General features: G+C 34.8%; 1 protein-coding gene across 6 annotated transcripts in view; it reads right to left on the bottom strand.

The window, feature by feature from the left end:
* Positions 1–24,187, bottom strand: part of GULP1 (GULP PTB domain containing engulfment adaptor 1) — a 269,094-nt gene that overhangs the window by 27,062 nt on the left and 217,845 nt on the right. For all 6 annotated transcript variants that reach the window (XM_032594449.1, XM_030326436.1, XM_032594452.1 and 3 more), the window contains 3 exons: positions 22,419–22,517; positions 14,818–14,955; positions 10–126 (listed from right to left, as the gene is read on the bottom strand). In XM_032594449.1, the coding sequence (XP_032450340.1) occupies positions 10–126; positions 14,818–14,955; positions 22,419–22,517 (354 nt within the window). The remainder of the gene's footprint in view (positions 1–9; positions 127–14,817; positions 14,956–22,418; positions 22,518–24,187) is intronic.

Genomic DNA, 24,187 nt, shown 5'->3' with positions numbered 1-24,187 from the left:
TTTACTCACTCTTTTCTGTAATCCTGCGATCTGTTTTCTTGTTTCGACATCTTTCCCTCCAGATTCTAGAAATTTCCTGTATGCCAGGTCAAATGCTTGGCCAATTGTTAAAGTTATTTCTTCAGCCTTTGTAAAATTCAAAGAAGATTTGCATTTTAACAATACTATGTCATGTTAGACTGTTCTCTGAATCAAGAAAAACATTCACATGAGGAACTTCAAAAGGGAGACGGCTGCAGGTAAGAGAGGTAGTAAATGAACCAAGTAGTCTATGCTAACATGATAATTCAATGCCTACCCACGCACAGCATTAAAAAAGTTTTGGTCATTAAATGAAAGCTGTTGAAGTTGGAAGCAAGAGTTCTATCCACCCTCTCATCTATTTTATCATAGTATTTTTTCCCAGTTTGTTTTTCTTCTTTCATCAAATATGTGGCACCTATTAAAAGAAAGCACAGTGCCCAAACTGCAGTCTCTCTTTTCTCTTTGCTACTTATTTGCTCTTCCTAATGAGGAGGGCATATTGAACATGGCAGGTAACTTGAATGAGGCGGACTGGGTGGTGTCCCGGAAAACTTGAGGTATGCCCTAAGTGGAGAACTCAGTTCCAATTCATTGTTGGCTTCTGGAAATGGGCAATTCCAACTCAGAGCTGTCAGATTTTAAATATGTGAGATGAGGTCAGAAATCTGAACTTTTATATGAAACCTCCCAATATTAAGTGATAGTAAACCATATTATTTGTTGTTTAGTTAAACAACATAGATCTATCATTTGAATTTGGCCTTATAAACAATTCAGTCTCTGGTTGACCAAGCAGAAACTGCCACAGATGTCCTGGGTCCACCAGTTCATTCCTTCCTCATTCATACCTGGACTGGTATCAGTGTCTTGCACAATGTAAACACTAAATAAAAATGTATTTAGTTTATTAACATTTTATTTAAAAAGATTGGTAGAGGCATTAATTGATTTAACACATCATGAATAAGTCCTATTGAGTTATAAGACTTCCAGATGACATTAAAAACTGGTGGTAATATTAAATCTTGAAAATGCCACGCTTTAATTTGCTGCAAATCCTAAAACTTTGTGATATGCTATTAAAAATCTAAATTGAAAATATGCTTTTTTAATAAGTTTTTTTTTAATGTTTCAAGTGTTTACTTAAATTCTAGTTAGTTAACATATGGTGTAATATTAGTTTCAGGAGTAGAATTTGGTGAGTTATCACTTACATATAACACTCAGTGCTCATCACACAAGTGCCCTCCTTAATCCCCATCACATTTAGCCCATCCCCCTACCTCCCTTCCAGCAACCCACAGTTTGTTCTCTATAGTTGAGTCTTTTTTATAAATAACACAGATTTAATTAAGACATTGTCATTTTTGTAGTTCACTAAATGTTTAAGGAGGGCTTTTAGTCATCAAAAAAGAAATTTATAGTGTTTAACTCAGGAAACTAAAAAATACAAAATATATGCTGAAAATTATATTAAATATCATTGGTCTTACAACAAAAGTAGAAAAAAGGGGGGAAAAGCTACATTAAGGAATATTAAAGAAATGAAAATGCCAGATACCAAACTATACATACTCAATGATTCAAACTAATGAAAAAGTTTACATATAAAAAAATGAGTTGTATTGATTGTTAGGATCACATATAATATTAAAACATAGTAAGTGTGGTTATAATAGATTGTAGGATTACCAATTTTTTTATATCTCTAACTTTAAAATTTTAGGTGATATGTTTGTTGTATTTGTTTTACAATAAGATATATTTGTAAACTATGATTTTTTTCTACTTTTTAAATTATATTGTCCTCTTAATAAGACAATATATTACCTTCAAATACTTAAGATGTACACTATATAGAATCATTTCAGTGGTAACAAGGTTGTTTCATCATTAATGACATTTGATATCGTTATAATTGTGTACAATAACTTTTAAAAAATCATAATCTTTTTATGATCTTTTTATGATAAGACATGTCTTTTTCTTAAAACAGAACTCAGTTCCCTGGTAAATATTTTGCATACATTACCTCACTTGATTCTCATAATGAATCTATGAGATGGGGATTATTATTACCTCCATAATACATATGGGGGCTGCAATTCTTTTTTTTTTTTAAGTTTACTTATTTTTGAGAGAGACAGAGAGGGAAACAGCATCCAAAGTAGGCTCTGCACTGACAGTAGAGAGCCCTACGCAGGGCTCGAGCCCATGAACCATGAGATCATGACCTGAGCCGAAGTCAGATGCTTAACCGATTGAACCAACCAGGCACCTCGGGGCTGCAATTCTGGAAGGTCTCAGTTTGTGAGGCGAGAATCTGAATTCATATCCAAAATATTTGGCTCTACAAGCCTCAGATTTTTTTATAAGCAATAAAATGTATAGATCATATTGCACAATCAGATTGTGTTATGATAAATGTATATACCTATATATCCACCATATTACTAAACATATAGAATATTTCTATCATCCTAGGAAGTTCTCCAATGTCTACTTTCAGTCAAATCACATTTCTTATGTGTAACCATTGCTATAATTTCATCACCATAAATCAGTTTTGTCTGTCCTTGTATCCATAAAACTGAGCCATATAGTATATATTCTTTTTTGTCTGGCTTCTTTTGGAGTTTCTCAGATGTTGTATGTATCATTTGTTATATCTTAGTTATAAATAAAACAGCTACAAACATTCTTCTAAAATCATTTTGTGGACATCTGTTTTCAAAATCTGAATATCTACAATGGAAATTCTAAATCATAGAATAGCTCTATGTTTGACATTATAAGAAACCGCTGAACTGTTTTGCAAAGTAATTGTACCATTTTACATTCCCACCAGCAATAAGAGAGTTCTAGTTGCTTCTCATTCTAACTGACATCATTGACGAACAGTCTTTTTATTTTGTCACCTTACTGGATGAGTGATGCTATCTCAAAGTGTTTTTAATTTGAATTTCCTTGTTGAGTAATTACATCAGCCCAGTTTCATGAATGACTAAGCTAAGATTTTCCCCCCGATCATTTAATGAATACAAAGAGCAAGAATGTTTTAAATTAAAAAAAAATTATTTCAAAAAATTATTACAAGGCAAACATGAGATTACTAAGAATATATAATAAATAGCTTACAAATAAAGCTTGTGAAAGCTTTATTATTCTATTACTAATAACGTATAATTCTTTTGACACATGAACCCTTTTTCACAATTAGTAAAAGAGTAAGAGAGAAGTTTTAAACTTTGCCTTATTTACGTCTCACTCAACATAATTAAAGAAAATGTGTACGTAGGAAGAAGCTTTCATCTGCTTATTGGGGCTACTACTTAAATTTTATCAAGTGCAATATCCAGTGAATAAAGTATATATATTAACATTTGGAAACAAAGCTGTGAAAACATGATGGCTACACAGTTCATAGTGACTGTATATTCACCTTATATTACAGAAACCAAATAAGTCATATCATAATGAATATCCTTATTCAAATTTCATTTCTTAAACTTAATGAGATGACTGCAGTAGTTGTATAAATATTAAATCATAATAACACGACATGATACCAATAAAGTTAAGTTCCAGTTTTGTGGCATACTAGGGTAGGCCTTCATCTAAATTTCAAGCAAGCTCTTAGAAATTCACAGAAGTACTGAATATATAAAATACATGTAATTAAGAGAATGAAGCTTTGCCCCAGGAAGAGCAGAGCGACTCTGGCTGGAGAGGTCACAGTCATGGGAATAATATGTCATGATGGAAGAATGTGAAATGGGAATCTAGTTTCTTGGACTGTAATTCTGCTTCTGTTGCTACCTAGCTTTGTGACTCTGAGGAAGGCACTAAATCTCTCTGGCCTAGATTTCCCTAAAATAAGATGAAAGGGTTGGACCAAATAGGGCATAAATTATTTTCCAGGATTTTTTTTTAAGATTAATAAGCAGTTATAGGAAATAATACAGAGACATCCTGGGTAGTCTTCCTGCACTTTCTCCCATTGGTAAAAGAATACAAAAAACAAACAAACAAACAAGCAAAAACTATCTTACAAATCACACCAACCAATATGGATATTAATATAATCAAGATACAGAATAATTCCATCACCACAGAATTCCTTCATCTTGCTGTTTTATAGCCACACCCTCCTCCAGTCTACCCTTACCATTTCCTTACACCCTGAAAATCACTATTCTGTTCTCCATTTCTTTAATTCTGTCATTTCAAGAATATTATAGAAATGGAATCATATAGTATGTAAGCTTTTGGGATTGACTTTCTTTACTCCATAATTATCTGGATTTTTCTTGCTGAGTAGTATCCCATGAATTTGTCGTACTTGAATTTGTTTAGCCATTCACCCATTATCTGAGATATTTGTACTTTGGGACTATTACTAATAAGCTGCTATAAACATTCATGTGTAGGTTTTTGTGTACACGCACATTTTTTATTTCTCTGGGATAAATGCCCAAATGGATCACGTTATAGTTGCATGTTTAGTGTTTTATGAAATTGCCCACTGTTTATGGCAGTGTTTGTACCAATTTATATTCTCATAGCTATGTACAAGTGGACCATATTTCCATCTCCACACCAACATCTGGTATTCCCACTATTTTTTATTATAGTCTTTCTAATAGTTGCATAGTGATCCCTCATTTTGATTTTAATTTGCCTTTCCCTAATGGATACCAATGTTAACATCTTTTCACGTGTATTTGCCATCTGACTATCTTCTTCAATGCAATGATCCTTCATATCTTATGCCCACTTTCCAATTTGATAAATTGTTTTCATGCTGTTGAGTTTTGAAAGTTCTTTGTCTGATGTAAGTTTGTAAATATTTTCTCTCATTCTAGGTAATCTTATTATCTTCTTCATAAGGCCTTTCATGCATACACACAAATGTTATTTTTGATGAAGCCCAATTTGCCACCTTTTCCATTTATGAGTCCTGGTTTGGGTGTCAAGTCTGATAACTCTGCCTATCCCTACACGCTGAAGATTCTCCCTGTGTTTTTCTCTAAATGTTTTTAGCTGTGCATTTTACATTTAAGTCCATGATGCATTTTCAGTTAATTTTTGTGTAAGATGTGAGATTTAAGTCAATGTGCATTTTATTTATCCATGGAGGTCCAACTTCACAAGCACCATTTATTGAAAAGGATATCTTTCGCATTTTGCATGTGTTGCATCACTTTTGTGCCTTTATCAAAAATCAGTGGGATATATTTGTGTGGATTGACTATTGTGTTCTCCATTCTGTTTCATTAATCTATTGCTCTGCACCTTCATCAAAACTACACAGTCTTGATTACTGTAAGTATGTAGTAAGTCTTGAAATAGGGTAAACTTTTTTCTACTTTATTGGTCTTTTTCAAAACTGTTTTAGCAATTCTAGTTCATTTGCCTTTTTATATAAATTTTACAATCCTCTTGCCTATACCTATAAAAAAAATCTTGCTATGATTTTGACAGAAATTGTGTTAAACCTGTACACTAATTTGGAGAGAACTGACATACAGACTAGATTCAGTCACCCAATCCATGAACATTGCATATCACTCCTTGTGTCTATATCTATTTTTATTTCTTTCATAAGCAATTTGTAATTTTCAGCATATAAGTCCTGTACAAGTTTTACATCTCTGGTTAGATTTACACCTATGTATTTTTTTAAGCAATTGTAAATTTTTGTATCCATGTGTTCATTGCTCATATACAGCAATACAATTGATTTTTGTATGATTATCATGTATTGTGCCACCTTGTTGAACTCGTTTATTAGATCTAGGTGTTTTTGTTGGAATCTTTTGAAGTAATATTTCTTCCTTTACAATCTTTTGCTTTTGCTTTTCTTATTTTGCCTTATTGCGAAGTCTAGAACTTCCAGGACTGTGTTTAGTTAAGAGTAGTAGAGTAAAAATCCTTGCCTCGTTCTCAGTCTTGGGAGGAAGGCATTCAGCTTTTTCACCATTAAGTAAAATGTAACCTATAGTTTTAAATGTTCTTTGTCAAATAAAGTTTCTTATACTGCTATTTTTCTGAGTTTCTAGCCCAGAATGAGTGTTGATTTTTACAATTTTTTTAAGCATTGACTGATATGATCATATGTTTTTCTTCTAAAGCCTATTAACATGATTGATCACATGGTTGGATTTTTGAATGTTGGACAAGACTGTATCCCTGGAACACACTCTACTTGGTCTTGGTGTATAATTCCTTTTATATATTGCAGAATTATATTTGCTAATAATTCATGAGAAATTCTTGCATATATATTCCTTGGGGATATAGCTTGGTCTCTAGTTTGTTTCTTTTTCACTGTCTTTGTCTGGTTTGGTATTAGGGAATACACTAGTTTCATAAAATGAATTGAGGGGTGCTCTCATCTCTTCTGTTTTTTGAAATAGGTTGTGTAGGATGTTAATTCCTCTATAAGCATTTTATAGATTCCTCCAGTGAAACCATCTAGGCATGAAGAGTTTTCTTTTAATAAGTTTTAAATTATAAATTCCATTACCTTTGGTGTTAGAGGGCTATCCAAGTTATATATTTAATGTTTGGTGATTTATGGTAGTATTTATCTCTTAAGAAATTGATTCAATTCATCTATATTGTCAATTTTTTGTGCATACAGTTATTTTTAGTATTCTCTTATTGTTCTTTTGCTATCTGAGGGTCTGCAGTTAAATCTGTTTCATTCCTGACACTGGTAACTACTGTCTTTTCTTTTTCATTTTTACTTTGCTAATCTCACTAAAATTTAGATACTTTTATGATCTTTCAAAGAACCAGCTCTGTTTCTTTAGTTTCTCTATTGTTTTTGTTTTCAATTTTATTAATTTCTCCTTTTATCATTCTTATTTTCTTCCTTTGAGTTTGTTTTGATGTTTTGTTTTCTAAGGACTTGAAACAGGAGCTTAGATCATTGACTTGAGACTTCCTTTTCTCTAATGTATTAATTTAGTTGTCATAAATTTCTCTTGGCACTGTTTTAGCTGCATTACACAAATGCTGATAACACTCTATTTCACTTATATACATTTCACTGCATTTTAAGTTTCCTTTGAGAAATCCTCTCCTCTCGGACATACAGAATATTTGCAAGTATGATGTTTCATCTCCAATTTTTGAAGAATTTTGTTACTGATCTGTAAATTGATTTCCTTGTTGTTTCAATTTTTTAAAAAAATTTTTTTGTGTTTATTATTTTTGAGAGAGAGACAGAGACAGAGAACACAAGTGAGGGAGGGGCAGAGAGAGAGGGAGACACAGAATCTGAAGCAGACTCCAGGCTCTGAGCTGTCAGCACAGAGCCCGACTCAGGGCTGGAATTCACAGACTGTGAGATCATGACCTGAGCTGGAGGCAGATGCTTAACCAAGCCACCCAGGCACCCTATTGTTTCAATTCCTTACGATATTTCAGATTTATTTTATAGTCCAGGATATGGTTTATTTTGGTACATGTTCCTTTGACACTAGAAGACAATGTGCATTCTGCTGTTGTTGAATGAAGATCCCTATAGCTATTAATCAGATCCCATTGGCTGATAAGGTTGATGAGTAATTCTATATTCTATATGATTTCCTTTCTAGTTGTTCTATTAATTTTGGGGAGAGTGGTAGTAGTGAAGTCTTTAACTATAATTGTGCATAGTCTATTTATCCTGTGTTTCCTTTGAGTTCCATCAGTTTTTGCTTCACTTATTTTGCAAGTTTATTGTTTGGTTATACACATTTAGGTGGCCTTCTTGGTGGTATGACCCTTTTATCTTTATATAAAGTCTTTCTCTGTCTCTCATAATTTTCTTTATTTTGAAGTCTAATTTATCTGATATTAGTATACTTTTGCTTTATTTAGGTAATGTTTACATGATATACATTTTTATATTCTTTTATTTTCAATCTACCTGTATCACCCATATCACTATATTTGCAACAAGTTTCTTGTAGAAAATATATACCTGGATTCGTTTTTTTTAACTTGTTTTATTTTTTATTTTTTAAAATTTATATCCAAATTAGTTAGCATAAAGTGCAATAATGATTTCAGGAATAGATTCCTTAGTGCCCCTTGCCCATTTAGCCCATCCCCCCTCCCATCCCCCCTCCAGTAACCTTTTGTTTGTTCTCCATATATATGAGTCTCTTATGTTTTGTCCCCCTTCCTGTTTTTATATTATTGTTGTTTCCCTTCCCTTATGTTCATCTGTTTTGTCTCTTAAAGCCCTCATATGAGTGAAGTCACATGATTTTTGTCTTTCTCTGACTAATTTCATTTAGCATAATACCCTCCAGTTCTGCCCACGTACTTGCAAATGGCAAGATTTCATTCTTTTTGATTGCCGAGTAATACTCCATTGTGTATATATACCACATCTTCTTTATCCATTCATCCATCGATGGACATTTGGGTTCTTTAACAATCTCTTTTATTTGGTGTTTTTAGATCATTTACACTGAATGTGATTTTTGATACATTAAAGCTTAAGTGTGCCATTTAAATTTTTCTTTTCTGTCACCTATCTTCTCTCTCTATTTTCTTTTCACTGTATTGTTGTGAGTTTTTGAAATACTTTTACAATAAAAATTTGACTTGTCCATAGTACTTTTAAAAGTATCTCATTATATAGCTTTTTTAATGATTGCTTTAGGATGCATATTATATTTTTATAATCACAAATATATTTGTATATTTGTATAATCACAGTCTACTAGTGTTATCATTTTTCAGGTCAGGTGACATGTAGAAAACTTACCTCTTTTTACATCTCTTCAACTTTCCAGGTTATAATATAATTGCCTTATGAATTGCCTATTTAGAATCACATTAGAAAGTATTTTTTGTTTCTATTTTCTTTCTTCTTTTAACTCATACCTCCCATACCCCCTCTCTGGTAATCATCAGTTCTCTATAGTTAAGAGTCTGTTTCTTGTTTTGTCCCTCTCTCCTTTACCCTTTGCTCATTTGTTTTGTTTCTTAAATTCCACATATAAGTGAAATCATATGGTTTTTGTCTTTTTTGACTCACTTATTTCACTTAGCATAATACTCTGTAGCTCCATCCATGTCATTGCAAATGGCAAGATTTTATTCTTTTTTTATGGCTGACAACTATTCCATTGTATATTTATACCTCATCTTTATCCATTCATCAGTTGATCAACACTTGGGCTGTTTCCAAAATTTGGCTAGTGAGGATAATGCTGCTATATACATTGAGGTGCATGTATCCCTTTGAATTAGTTTTTTGTGTTTTTTGGGTAAATACCTAATAGTGCAATTGCTGGGTCCCAGGGTACTTCTACTTTTAACCTTTTGAGGAACCTCCATACTGTTCTCCAGAGTGGCTGTACCAGTTTGCTTTCCCACCAACAGTGCAAGAGGGTTCCCCTTTTGCCACATCAACAACACCTGTTGCTTCTCATGTTGTTGATTTTAACCATTTTGACAGGTGTGAGGGAATCGCTCATGGTAGTTTTGATTTGTATTTCCCTGATGATCAGTAATGTTAAGCATCTTTTCATGAGCCTGTTAGTCATCTATAGTTCTTCTTTTGAAAATTGTCTATTCATATCTTCTGCCCATGTCTTAACTGGATTATTTGGGTTGTGGATGTTGAGTGTGATGAGTTATTTATACATTCTGGATACTAACCCTTTGTCAGATATGTCATTTGAAATATCTTCTCCCATTCTGTAGGCTGCTTTTTTGTTTTGTTGATTGTTTCTTTTCTTTCACGGTGCAGATGCTTTTTATCTTGATAAAGTCACAAGAGTTCATTTTTGCTTTTGTTTTTATTGCCTCCAAAGGTGGGTCTAGTAAAAAGTTGCTACAGATGAGATCAAACAGGTTGCTGCCTGTGTTATCCTCTAGGATTTTGATGGTTTCCTGTCTCACATTTAGGTCTTTCATCCATTTTGAATTTATTTTTGTGTTAGAAAGTGGTCCATTTTCATTCTTTTGCATGATGCTGTATAGTTTTCCCATCACTATTTATTGAAGAAACTGTCTTTTTTCCATTGGATATTCTTTCCTGCTTTGTCAAAGATTAGTTGACCATATGATTGTGGGTCCATTTCTGGGTTTTCTATTCTGTTCCATTGATGTATATGTTCTGTTTTTGTGCCAGTACCATACTGCCTTGATGACTAGTGCTTTGTAATATAGCTTGGAGTCCAGAATTGTGATACCTCCAGCTTTGCTTTGCTTTTTCAGGATTGCTTTGGTTATTCAAGGTCTTTTGTGGTTCCATACAAATTTTAGGATTGTTTGTTCTAGCTTCATGAAAAATGCTGTTGATATTTTGATAGGGATTGCATTAATATGTATAGATTGCTTTGGGTAGTATAGACATTTTAACAATGTATATTCTTCCCATCTGGGAACTTGGAATGTTTTTCCATTTCTTTGTGTCCTCTTCAATTTCTTTCATGAGTGTCCTAAAGGTTTTTTAAAAATTATTTTTATTTTAGACAGAAAGCAAGAGAGTGCAAGTGGGGGCAAAGGGCACAAGGAGAGAGATAAAGAATCATAAGTAAACTCCATGCTCAGTGTGGAGCCTGATGTGGGGCTTGATCCCACAACCCTGGGATCTTGACCTGAGCTGAAATCAAGAGTCAGACGCTCAACCAACTGAGCCACTCAGGTACACCTGAGTGTTCTATAGTTTTCAGAGTACAGATGCTTTACTTCTTTGGTTAGGTTTATTAAGTATCTTATGTTTTTTGGTGCAACTGTAAATGGAATAGATTCTTTGATTTCTTTTTCTGCTGCTTCATTGTTGGTGTATAGTGCAGATTACTGTACATTGATTTTATATCCTGTGACTGTGCTGAATTCATGTATTAGTTCTAGCAATTTTTTGATGCAGTCTTTTGGGTTTTCTACATAGAGGATCATACCATCTGCATATAGAGAAAATTTGACATTTTCCTTACCAATTGGCATGCTTTTATTTCCTTTTGTTTTCTGATTGCTGAGGCTAAGACTTTCAGTACTATGTTAAATAGTAATGATGAGAGTGGACATCCCTGTCTTATGCCTAACCATAGAGGAAAAGCTGTCAGACTTTCCCCTTTAAGGATAATATTGGCTATGGGTAATTTGTTCATGGCCTTTATGACATTGAGGTATGTGCCATCTATCCCTACTTTATAGAGGGTTTTTATCAAAATTGGATACTGTATTTTGTCAAATGCTTTTTCTGCATCTATTGAGAGGATTGTATGCTTCTTATCATTTCTTTTAATAATGTGGTGTATCACATGAATATTGAACCGCACCTACAGCCTAGAGATAAATTCCACTTGACTGTGGTGAATAATTCTTTCAATGTACTATTGAATTTGATTTGCTAGTATCTTGTTGAGAGTTTTGGCATCCTTGTGCATCAGGGATATAGGCCTGTAATTCTCCTTTTTGGTGGGGTCTTTGGTTTTGGAATCAAGGTGATGCTGGCCTTGGAGAAGGAGTTTGGAAGTTTTCCTTCCATTTCTATTTTTCAGAGTAATTTGAGAACAATAGGTACTAACTCTTTAAATGTCTGGTAGAATTCCTGGGGGAAGCCATCTGGCCCTGGACTTTTATTTGTTTGGAGATTTTTGATTACTGGTTCAATTTCTTTGCTGGTTATGGGCTGTTCAAATTTTCTATTTAGTTCAACATCTTCTTACTTCTTGATATGATGAGTGATTTTCAACTGAATCTTGCTTATTTTGGATATTATATTATAATACTCTGGGGTGCCTGGGTGGCTCAGTTGGTTAAGTGACCGGTTGAGATCAAACCCCATGTCAGGCTCTGTGGAGAATGCTTTAGATTCTCTCTCTTCCTCTCTCTCTACCCCTCCCCCGCTTGCACTTTCTCTCTTTCTCTTTCTCTCAAAATAAATAAATTAATTAAAAAAATATAGGGGTGTCTGGGTGGCTCAGTTGGCTAAGCATCCAACTTCAGCTCAGATCATGATCTCACAGTTCACGAGTTTGAGTCCCGTGTTGGGCTCTGTGCTGGCAGCTCAGAGCCTGCAGCCTGCTTTGGATTCTCTGACTCCCCCTCTCTCTCTCTGCTTCTCCCCTGCTCCTGCTCTCTCTGTTTCTCAAAAAATAAATAAACATTAAAAATTTTAAAAAAAACAATATTATAAGACTAGAAATTATTTAAGCTTAGTGTTTTAGTGGCTTACTCTGACACAATTCCAGTAGAGGAATGGGAATGGGGAGCACTACTTCATTACTGCCTGGTGAAGAAGAAGTTCAGCTTCCTTATTTGGACTCTCTTCCTTATTGCTTGGCAGGGCTGGGTATTCTAGTTCCCCATGTGATCCACAATGATCCACAAGTACTGAATTCCAGTCTTGTGACATACTATGATCGGTTTTAGCTTTCAAACTCAACAACTTCACAGAAGTACTCAAAAGATACAATGAGTAGATAAGACAAAAGCCCCAATAAGAGCCAATGGGCTTTGGAACAGGTCACAGTTATGGAAATAATAGAGCATGATGGGATGAATGCTACAATGACGATCTAAGGTCTTAAATTTTAATCCGATTCTGTTACTACCTAACTTTGTAAACTGGTAAAGTCACTCAACTCTCTGGCCTTGGTATCGTAAAGTAAGCAGAAAAAGTTCTGCCAAGTGGGTCATAATTTCTTTTCCTGTTTTAATCCTCCATGATGAGTTATTTAAAATGACAATTAAAGAGGATGGCATGTCAAAATTCTATGTACATATCAAATGAATTTTATAAATATAGTCATTATTACAATTAAAGCAAATAAAACCTTGAGGTGAAAATGATATAATAAAATTCTGATGAAACATAGCCTCTTTGAGTTCATGAAAGTCACGTGCACTTATAATTGGAGAAATATCTTGGCCCTCTTTTCAGAGTCCCAACTTCCATCTACCTGCAGCAGAATCAGTTGGTGAACTTGTTAAACATAGATTTCCTGAGCTCAAACCTCAATCAAAATGAACTTGTTTTTTTAAGTGTCCTCCTTTTATACCCATTAATACTGTAAGCCACTGAATTACGTTTCAATACATTATTTTCAACCTTCAAGAAAAAAAGAAGCTAATATGCTATATCCAAAGAGAATAATTGGTCAAGGAATTTAAATTCTTGAAATCAATTACAAACAATTACAATTAGGGTGAAATAGAGTTTATACTTTTGAAACAATATAACTATGCAGGGATTCTGGCAAGCTTATACTTTAAATTATCCAATAAATCTGGATGAGGATCTAATAAAAACATGTGACACAAAACTATAGGAAGGCTAATATTTATCATTAATTATAATTATGAATATTTCAAAGGCCCCAAGGCTGTTTATTTCTACATATAAAGCAAGAAAGAAGGACAACTGAGTTTACTGCCTGGCGTATGTGGTAAATGGTTACGATATCTTACACATAGAAGCTGAAATCCAACAAATATCAACTTTCATCTTCTCAATCACATAGAGAAAAACATCTGCAAATGATCATGCTCTTAAAAAACACTTGGGATATTAAATATAATGCATTCATTCAATAGGATAAATTTCAAAAACAACTTGTACTTTATTTTATATAAAATGCTTTATTGTGCATATAATATTGTCATATGGATGAACATATTTTTCTGATGAGATGTTCCATAATGTTCATTAAATTCTCAAAAAGTACTATGATGCCAAGAAGCTTAGGACATTAGTTTGCATTTTTAGAGCGTTAGAGCTTAAAAATACATATAATAACTTGCTCTACTTTTTGTAAAATTTTCTATATGGTCCTTTTTTTCTATAAGGAAAAAATTTATTGAGCATCTATTGTCCACCTAATGTAGGAGTTATATGGACAAATAAAAAGGTATTTAAGAAGCTCACCTACTGGAACCAGAGAAATAAATTACATAGGAGTGATAATATTATTAATCCTTTGCTATTTTTAACAGCATGAAAAATAAGCAATAAATGAATTAAGTTCTTTTTTTCATCTAAGTCAACAATGTTGTTGAGGTTAGATGTTCTTCCTTCATTAAAGCCATTAATAGCTGCAATCTGTGTTTGGAATTCATATCTTATGTTTTAGAACAGGACGTCAGACCAGATTATGACTAACATTGGCTTATGGTTATAATCAAGACATGGGGTTTTCTGAAGATTCCAGATGATTAAAAGAACTATTGTAGGACTTAGCTTTAGAATTCCCTAATTGATTTTACTTGCTGAGAACATTAGATTACATTCACAAACTAATACACATGCACGCAGACACATACTCATGCATATACAATTCTATTTACCTTTCATTATATTAAGTTCTCTAAATAACAAAAATCAAGAACCAGCTTTTCAAAATACTGGAGATTTTTTAATGGAGCCATACAGATTTTATTTCTTGCAGTTTAAAATAGTTATTTTTATCATATTCATCACATTTTAGAAAAAAAATACTCTGTTCACCATTACTCTTTGCATTATGTGCCTATTACTAAGCTACATTTGAGATTAAAGTTAGAAATAAATGATTATAAGAGAAATAAATGCGTAACATAAGCAGGCATGACGTTCTAAGGAAAGAAATCTGCATGCAAGCTTGTGCCCATGAACATGAGAATTCAGTTAGGGATGAAATCCTGAAGCATATTCTCATGACAGGATGAACCTATTAGTGTAGCTAAGTATTTGCAGACCTTATTCATTTCCAAATACTTTACTAATGCCGGAAACAAGACAATTCCTGGCTTGTAAAACAGAGCAAACCACCCTAAAACATCTGGCATACTTACACACTTTTCGCTGTCAAATACATAGCACAAATGTTTATTTGACTCAGAATCTTTGCATATGAAAGTGAATATCCTCTTGTCAGTTTTATCATCAGCACAAAATGATATTCTATGAAGCTGGCAATTGTGTTGGACTTCCTGTGAACACAAATGGAAATAAACAGTTGAAGAGATTCTTGTCCATTTTCTGAAATACCAGCTTGTGTTATACTTGACTTTAAAGGTGAAACAATCATCTGTCAAACTTTGGTTTATAATTACATACACCCAAATTTAAACAAATACGTAATGGAGATGGACCTCCTGACTCAGATTAAACGAAGGCAGTCATCTCAGTAGGACTCAGAAGAAAAGAAGCAAAATCCAAGAGAATCAGGGGTGCCAGGACTTTCTGAGCTACAAGGGATCTTAAGAGACAATTACTTTGAACCTTGAAATTTTATTTAGAAGGACATTAAGGCCCAGAGAATTAAGATACTTCCGGAAGGTTATATAATTAGCAGGACCCTTTTTAACCAGAACGTTTTCATTTTTTCTTACTGATACTCACTAGCATTACATAACTTCATCTGCACACAATTTCATATGAAACATACTATCATTTCGTCCTTAGTTTTCATATCAAATTGTATTTTACATGTCTTCATCAGGAAGGTGTATATATCCAGCATCTAAATTACTGAATCAACTCTCCTAATCAGAAAGATAAACACTGCAACTATACATATATAATATATATAATAAATAATATATCATATGATATGTATATTATATAATATAGTATAAAATAAATAATATATATTATGTATTATATAATATGCATATTATATAATATATAAAATAAATAATATATAGAAATAAATAATACAATAAATACATTTTTATACTGTCACAGTTATACATATTATATATTTTGTAACTATAGCATCTGTCACTACATCTTTCCAGGTTCAGAATTTGATGTGTCAGCTTGATGAGATTTGATCACTCTGATTCACATTACTGCTCATTAGACTAAAAATGAGTACATAAGGTATACACATAAATATTAGGAGAATTTGTTTATAGCACTGTATTCTTTCCTTGTGTATAAACCAAATGATCAGTCATCAAGAAGCATGAAAATTAGAATGAGGAAGTATACTATATGATTGTAATGTTTTTGTCATTACTAGATAGCCTGATCCATCCATTTCTTTTTTTTTTTTAATGTTTATTTATTTTTGACAGAGAGAGAGAGACAGAGACAGAGCATGAGCAGGGGAGGGGCAGAGAGAGAGGGAGACACAGAATCCGAAGCAGGCTCCAGGCTCCAAGCTGTCAGCACAGAGCCCGACGTGGGGCTCGAACTCATCAACTGTGAGATCAGGACCTGAGCCAAAGTCGGATGCTTAACCAACTGACCCACCTAGGTGCCCCTGATCCATCCATTTCAACAGCAGGAAGGAACAATGCCAGAAAGAGGGGCTCAACTTACTGAGGCCTCTGATGACATCTCTCCTTTCTTGTGATTAGTGCCAAGATGGACAATGACCACATTTTATGAGACTGTCTTTGTATACTTTGTCCGATTGACCAGTCTCTTTCTCACAGACTTTATTTTTGTTTTAAGGTTAACATAGTCAATCAAACAATACCCAGGCACACTGTAGTTCCCAAATGCTGACATCAGGTCTACACCAGTTTATTAATTGTATAATCACGTTAATGATTATACAATTATACAATTATACAATTGATTATACAATTATACAATTGATTATACAATTATAATTGTGGGTGGCTCAGTTGGTTAAGCATCCAACTCTTGATTTCGGCTCAGGTCGTGATCTCACAGTTCCTGAGATGGAGCCCCATGTCGGACTCTGTGCTGACAGCCAGGAGCTTGCTTAGGATTCTCTTCTTCTCCCTTTCTCTCTGCCCCTCCCCAGCTCATGCTCACTCTCTCTCCCTCTCTCAAAAATAATCATTTAAAAAAAATCATGTTAATGATATACAGAAGAGATACCATTACTATATAATATGGACAGATAATTCATTTTTTTTCCATTTGAAGGAGAAATCACAAGTAACATGAAAACACACCATTTACATAAGCTGGTGGTAAAACACAGTCCCTTGTTCACTCACCAACCAGTATGGTCACAGATAGCCTTTGGTAATAACAGTTGCGAATCATCATAATTTTCCTTTAAATTAGTAGTTATCTTCCTACAAAAGAAGACTGAAAAGCTAAAACTTGCAATTTTATTATTTCAGTGAATTTTTTGTTGTGATAGATCTTTATGAATTTTAAATGTAGCACTAATTTTTGAAGAGACAGGACAGACTCAAGAACACAATGTCACAGTGAGAACACAATTAAACTTGAACACTACAGTATTTTATTGGAGTTGGAACAAAAAATAAGTAAATCCCCAATTCACCTATACCACCTCTTTCAGTACTGCATAATCCTCATTTGAAGGACAAGTAAGAAAAGCAGAAAGGGGAAAAGACAGATGGAAAGATATTGGAGCAAATTGAGATTACTTTTCACTTCTATTTTCATCCATCCAAATGGCATAGAAAAAGAGCCTATTTTCTATGAAGTCCATGTTAGATTAACAATGAATTTTTAAATCCTGCCCCATACATGTATATTTTACTATAAATAAACTTATTTTAGGAACATAATATTTTTTAATTACGACTAAATAAAATAAATATACCAAAATAAAATGAATGACAGATTTTGTTCTGATTCACTTAGGTCTCCTCAAATAGTAGTTCCTAAATACATATCTGGGGGCGCCTGGGTGGCGCAGTCGGTTAAGCGTCCGACTTCAGCCAGGTCACGATCTCGCGGTCTGTGAGTTCGAGCCCCGCGTCGGGCTCTGGGCTGATGATGGCCCAGAGCCTGGAGCCTGCTTCCGATTCTGTGTCTCCCTCTCTCTTTGCCCCTCCCCCGTTCATGCTCTGTCTCTCTCTGTCCCAAAAATAAATAAACGTTGAAAAAAAAAAAAAAATTTTTAAATACATATCTGCACACAGGCTGTATCAGAGTCACATGAACAGGTGTTTTTAGTGTTTTTTTTTTTCTTATGATAGAGACACTCAGTCTAGTTCTGCAGATTCTGGATCTGAAAATCCTGAGTGGACTCCAGCAATCAGCATTCTCAGGAGTCTCCTAGGGGTACTGATATTCAGCAAAGCTGGTAAATCGTTTTTTGTTTCTCTTTTTAAAAGATTTAAAAAACGGTACATTCTATATATGGGTAAAGAGTCAGGTACTCTAACGTTCTTATGCAATATATTGGTGAAGAGTCAGATACTCTTATGTTCTTATATAATATATGTGAAGAGTCAGGTGTTCTCTATTCAAATGTAATACAACTGAATTTATAAGACATTTCAAAGATTTTAAGACTCCCAAGATTGCCCTTTGATTTGTTAGCAATGAAAAAAAGAGATGGTTCTTTCCTATTAAAATCTTGGAAAATCTATGCTTTTAGGGAAAAATTCAATTGGGTCTTTTGAAAATTAGTTATTAATTATAGAAACTGAGACTTTGGGATAGGGAAGAAAAGCTTTGGTGCTATTGATTGGGTAAGGCAAAATATGATGCTCAAAAGTCAATTGGCTAATCACATTGGTTGAATCCCACGTCACTGATGTTTTGTAAATGGGATTTGGGTTAGGGGAGGCTTGTGCATCTGACAGTCAAAAGTTTAGAGAACAGAGTGATAAGGTTGACAGGCTGTCAATGGGCAACTCACGGTCCTGGAAGACTTACTATGGGGGACTTTAGAATCACCAACTAATAACACTGAACTATATTTGCATTTCCATAATCCATCTGTCTCTCTTTTTACACCCCACCCCCCACATGTTAGTTAGGTCATCTTGTAGAACTTTTGTCTTTATATTTTGTGTTCTTCTGAGGATCTGCCATTATTAAACTGTCAATTCTGATTTGTTTTAATGTTTATTTTTTTGAGAGAGAGAGAGAGACAGAGTGCAAGCTGGGGAGGGGCAGAGAGAGAAGGAGACACAGAATCTGAAGCAGGCTGCAGACTTTGAGCTGACAGCACAGAGCCTGGTGCGGGGCTCAAACTCACAAACCATGAGATCATGACCTGAGCCGAAGTCCAACGCTTAACCGACCGAGCCACACAGGCGTCCCTAAACTGTCAATTCTAAACAATAAAGTTTCCTCTGTACACTGCATTTAATCATATTTGTATTTTTCTAAATATTTAAATTTTATATCAGATGAAAAATCTGAAGCATTCTAAATGTTCAGTAATAGGAGAATGGTTTAGTAGATTATAATTTATATATTCCAGTATTGGTGAAATTTTTATAGCCTAGGATACAGTATGGGCAGACTCAAATAAAAAAGGACAAGAACACATGTTGATGACACATAAAGTGCATTATCAGCCCTTCTTCTCTCATGGTGTGCTTAACAAGGCCTAAACATTCACGTAAGAAATTGAATTAATTATTGATTACATACACATATACTTTAAAACTGTTACGAGATCTACATGGCTTACGAGACATTTTAAACACAAATGACCTGTTCTGACTGATCATTTGCCACTGACTGATCATATAGCCAGTTAATTTTAAAAAAGGAAATGCAGGACTGGGGCATCTGGGTGGCTCAGTCAGTTAAGCATCCAACTCTTGATTTTGGCTCAGGTCATGATCTCACAGTTCATGAGATTGGGCCTCATGTCGGGCTCTGCACTGACAGCATGGAGCCTGCTTGGGATTCTCTTTCTCCCTCTCTCTCTGCCCCTCCCTCACTCTAAATAAATAAACAAATGGAAATGCAGGACTAAGGCTGCTTTTCTTTTTAATTGCAAATAAGACTACACATCTGGTTTCATTGTCACTCGGTAACTTATTCCTCAGCCCACTATTCTTTCGTAACCACCATTTGCCTCATGAAGTAATCTGAGCCAACCCACCTGTTCAGTAAATTAGGCCTCATTTTCAACTACTCTGTTTCCCAGTAAACTATATATATATTCCATTATGGTCTTAAATAGACCTTCGACTATTCTCTCACCACTTCTTTTCTTTTAGCTACCTCAGCAGCGGTTAGTGGGGAAGAGCCATCACCAAAGTAAAATCTCTATTTCTTTGTTTCTTATTTAATATTGAGTGCAGCTCATGGGAGGAAATTAAACAGGATATTTGTGGGAGGCCCTAAATTCATGGCTTGACAACTATGAAGGAATGCCATTGTTCTGTAGTTTGGACAATAACTGTGGGTACATCCATGCCACAGTCCAGTTCTCCTCACATATATTAAAAATGTAAAACTTCCATGGAAACTCTGATTCAGCATGCTAAGATAAGGCCTCAGAACTTATTTTTGCAAATGTCAGGTATTTTTTACGCAAGTATTCCATGGACTACAGTTTGAAAAGGAGAGCTACTACAAGCAGACTATGCACCACGCCAGAACCTCAAACTTCAGGTGCATGAGAATTCCTGCATGACTTCCTAAATTGTATAGATTCCAGTTCAGTAGGTCTGGAATGTGCCTGGGAGTCTGTATTTCTAACAAGCGCCCAGGTGAAGCTGATCATGTTGGTCTGCAGACCACACTTTGAAGAGCAAGACATCATCAGACATCGCACATAGATGAAGTGATCAATAGCAAGTTACAGACCCATGAAAAATGGTTTCATAATCTGTTTATAGGCCAGAGTTTCCTTAGGCCTTCAGATTGAATTAATTTTGTCAGTAAGTATGCCACGGTGTCAGAGGAAAGCATTGACAACATGTATTTGTAAGATGAATTGAAGTTGAATGTTAATTGGCTTTTCCCAACTTAATTTCATGGTCTTATCAAAATTATTAAACAATAATTCTGAAGCATGGTGAATAACATACTGTATTAGCTTTCTAGGGCTGCCCTAACAAAACATCGCAAACCGCGTGGCCTAATCAACAGAGATTTACTTTCTCACAGTTCTGGAGGCTGGAAGTCCAAGATCAAGGTGTTGGCAGGTCTGGTTTCTGCTGAAGCCTCTCTCAGTATGGGTTGCAGATGGCTGCCTTTTCACTGTGTCCTCAAGGGGCTTTTCCTCGGAGCTTGCATATCCCTGATGTCTCTTTTTCCTCTTACCAGGACACCAGTCCTAGTGTGATTAAGGCCTCATTAAGACCTCATGTAACCATAATTACCTTAAAAAATTCTATCTCTAGGGGCGCCCTGGGTGGCTCAGTCAGTTAAGCATCCAACTTCAGCTCGGGTCATAATCTCACGGTCCATGGGTTTGAGACCCGCAGGTTCGAACCTGGCATCGGGCTCTGTGCTGACAGCTTGGAACCTGTAGCATGCTTCAGACTCTATGTCTCCGTCTCTCTGTGCTCCTCCCCGCTCATGCTCTCTCCTCTCTGTCTCTCAAAAATAATAAATACACATAAAAAAAAATTCTATCTCTAGGGGCACCTGGGTGGCTCAGTCCGTTGGGTCTCTGACTTCAGCCCAGGTCATGATCTCTCTGCTTGTGAGTTCCAGCCCCACATCAGGCTCTGTGCTGACAGCTCAGAGCCTGGAGCCTGCTTCGGAGTCTATGTGTGTGTGTCTTTCTCACCCTCTCTGTCTCTCAAAAAAATGAATAAACATTAAAAAATTTTTTTCTTTAATTCTATCTCCAAGTACAGTCACATTGGGGCTTAGGGCTTCAACATAGGAATTTTGGCTAAAAACAATTCAGTCCCTAACAAATCCATATTAATTAATGTGAAGACAGAATAGATTATATTGCATTCACAGGGGAAAGGGCTCTACATATAAGAACTTTAAGTTTATGCTGTATTATGGGCTGAATTCTATTCCCCCAAAACTCATATGCTGCAGCCTTAGCCCCCCATACCTCACAATGTGCCTGTATTTGAAGAGAAGGTTTGAAAGTGGCGACTACATTAAAGTGAGCCCATTAGGATGGTCCTTTATCCAATCTGAATGGTATCCTAATAGGAAAAGGAAACTGGACACACACAGAGATACCAGGGGTGTGTGTGCACAGGTGACCACGTGAAGAGGCAGGAGGAAAGCAGCGATCTGCAAGCCAAGGAGAGAGGCCTCAGAGGAAACCAACACTGTGAGCTTAGTCTTGGCTTTCCAGGCTCCAGAACTGTGAGAAAATAAGTTTCTGTTGTTTGAGCCACCACATCTGTGGTATTTTATCATGGCAGCCTTAGGAAACTAACACACACTGATTATGTCCACGGGCAATAAGAGGCAGTCCAAAACATTTTAATAAACAACACACAGCTTTTGTTTCCTTTCATACCCAGTGAACCACACTTCACACATCCCTTTCACAGCACACAAAGGAAAAGACACTGAAAACAAGACCAAACACTATTAAATACGCTTCCATCCCAAACACAGGCTGAAGAACAGACCACTTTGGAAGCACTCCCAAAAGTTGTTTTGCCCCTTAAAAATCCTACAGAATTTTAAAGTGTCATTAACTGAGGACTAACCAGTTCCAGTTGGTAAGCAATTTTAAATATTTACTGAAATAGGTACATAACTGCCATTAAGGAAAGATTGGAGGGTTCTGACATTCAGAAAGAAGCCTTACCTTTGTTTTAGGTTCTAGAATTTTTACTCCATATATTGATATTTGCAGCTCAACTTTAGGAATCTTCTGGCCTTCAGACTTCTTGATATGTCTTGCAAACTACAAATGAAAAATTATTCAGAAAACTGTCATTCTGTTTCTATGGAGAATAAGCACAAAGTTTGTATTCAGTGTTGGACTTTCATTAAATAAATTATTACCCATTACAAAGTATTTTATAAACCCCATATAGCTTGGAAATATTTCATAATCATAATAATGTACCATTACTAAAACTAAAATCAGATTGATATTGAATAACTTTTTAAGAACTTTTTTAATGTACTTCTTTCATTATATTTAAACAGTTATATTCATATGAATTAGTGAAGACAATGAAAACTCTGTGGAAGATAAGCAAAGACCGATTTATTTTTCTGTGGATCTTGTTTTTTTTTTAAACTACCTTTAGAGAACTTACAGTTCACCAGAGCTGGATATGCCACCTTTGTCATTTCTAGATACCTCATTTGGTATCCATCCTACCCAATCAGATCAATGAATGAAAAGAGACAGATTACCATATTTAAATTGAAGCTATGAATTGAGGTAATTATCCCAGCTAAAAGACTAAGAACTAGATTCGGACTAGAATTACGAGTATCTTGAAAACCTAAATAGTTTCCTAATGCTTGCATGGTAGTAATTTATTGTAACTTCTTGTTGAATTGGTAAGTATATGCAAATGCTAGTTAGGTTTTGTTATAAAATCAAAAAGAAAATCCCAATATTCATGCACTTTATAGGTGGAGTTTCTACCTCTCTCCCATCATTGCCAGATCTAATGATGGAAAAAATTACAGGAGCCCAGTTAAATTTAAATATTAAATGGTTAATTAAAAAAAAAAAAACTTCTATTTTAGAATACACATCTACCCTCCACATATATGTGTGTGTATACACACACACACACACACATGTAATTCATATATGGTAATTAGTGTAAGTATGTCCCATGCATTTTCTTGGACATACACTTACACTAAACAATTGTCTGTTGTTTATCTGAAGTTCAAAGTTTACTGAATGTCTTGATTTTGGCAATGCTGTTGGGAATGCTACTCTCTCACTACTCTCCTTCTTTCCACTCTCCTCCTACCTTTATTTTTCAAAACTGGAAAGAAACATTGAACAAAATAGGATTTTTACTCCTCTTCTAGGGCTTAAATTTTTTTCCCCTACTATTATAACATTTTTTCAGCATATGGATCGTCCTAACTTGACTCAAAATAGATTATATGTAAGGCAGGGTGGGGCTTCAGTCCTCTTTTGTATGTCATATTTATTTGCATTGTGCATTTCTAATTTAGGACAGATGTGAATACACATGGTATAGTTCAGTCCTGGAGCACAGAGTGGTTAAAAGCTCCTTTTCTCTTTTCATGGCTTTGCACTGCCATCAGAGTATTATAATTAATGCATACATGAATGTCTTAAAGTGTCTGCCTAATAATATGGGAGGTGGGGGTGGGGGAGTACCATTTGTTTTATTTCATTTTGTGAGGTATAATTTTTTAGCTTGCTATCTGTCCTGTTCTATGAATGTAGGCAGTTCTTTTTTTGTATCCAGAAGTCTTACATTGTGCACATGAATTTGACGAATTTGTGCCAAACCATTTTTTGTATGTCTTTAAGAAACATGTTTTGTTTCAGATCTTTAAAAATTATTCCAGCTCTCTCCCAAAGAAAGTAGATTAATTTTGTTTATTTTCCCTTCATAATCTCCTTCC

The sequence above is a fragment of the Lynx canadensis genome, chromosome C1 (genome assembly GCF_007474595.2).
Source record: "Lynx canadensis isolate LIC74 chromosome C1, mLynCan4.pri.v2, whole genome shotgun sequence".
Lineage (NCBI taxonomy): Eukaryota > Metazoa > Chordata > Mammalia > Carnivora > Felidae > Lynx > Lynx canadensis.
The sequence above is the reverse complement of the archived record's forward strand: the minus strand, read 5'-3'. Positions and strand labels throughout refer to the sequence as shown.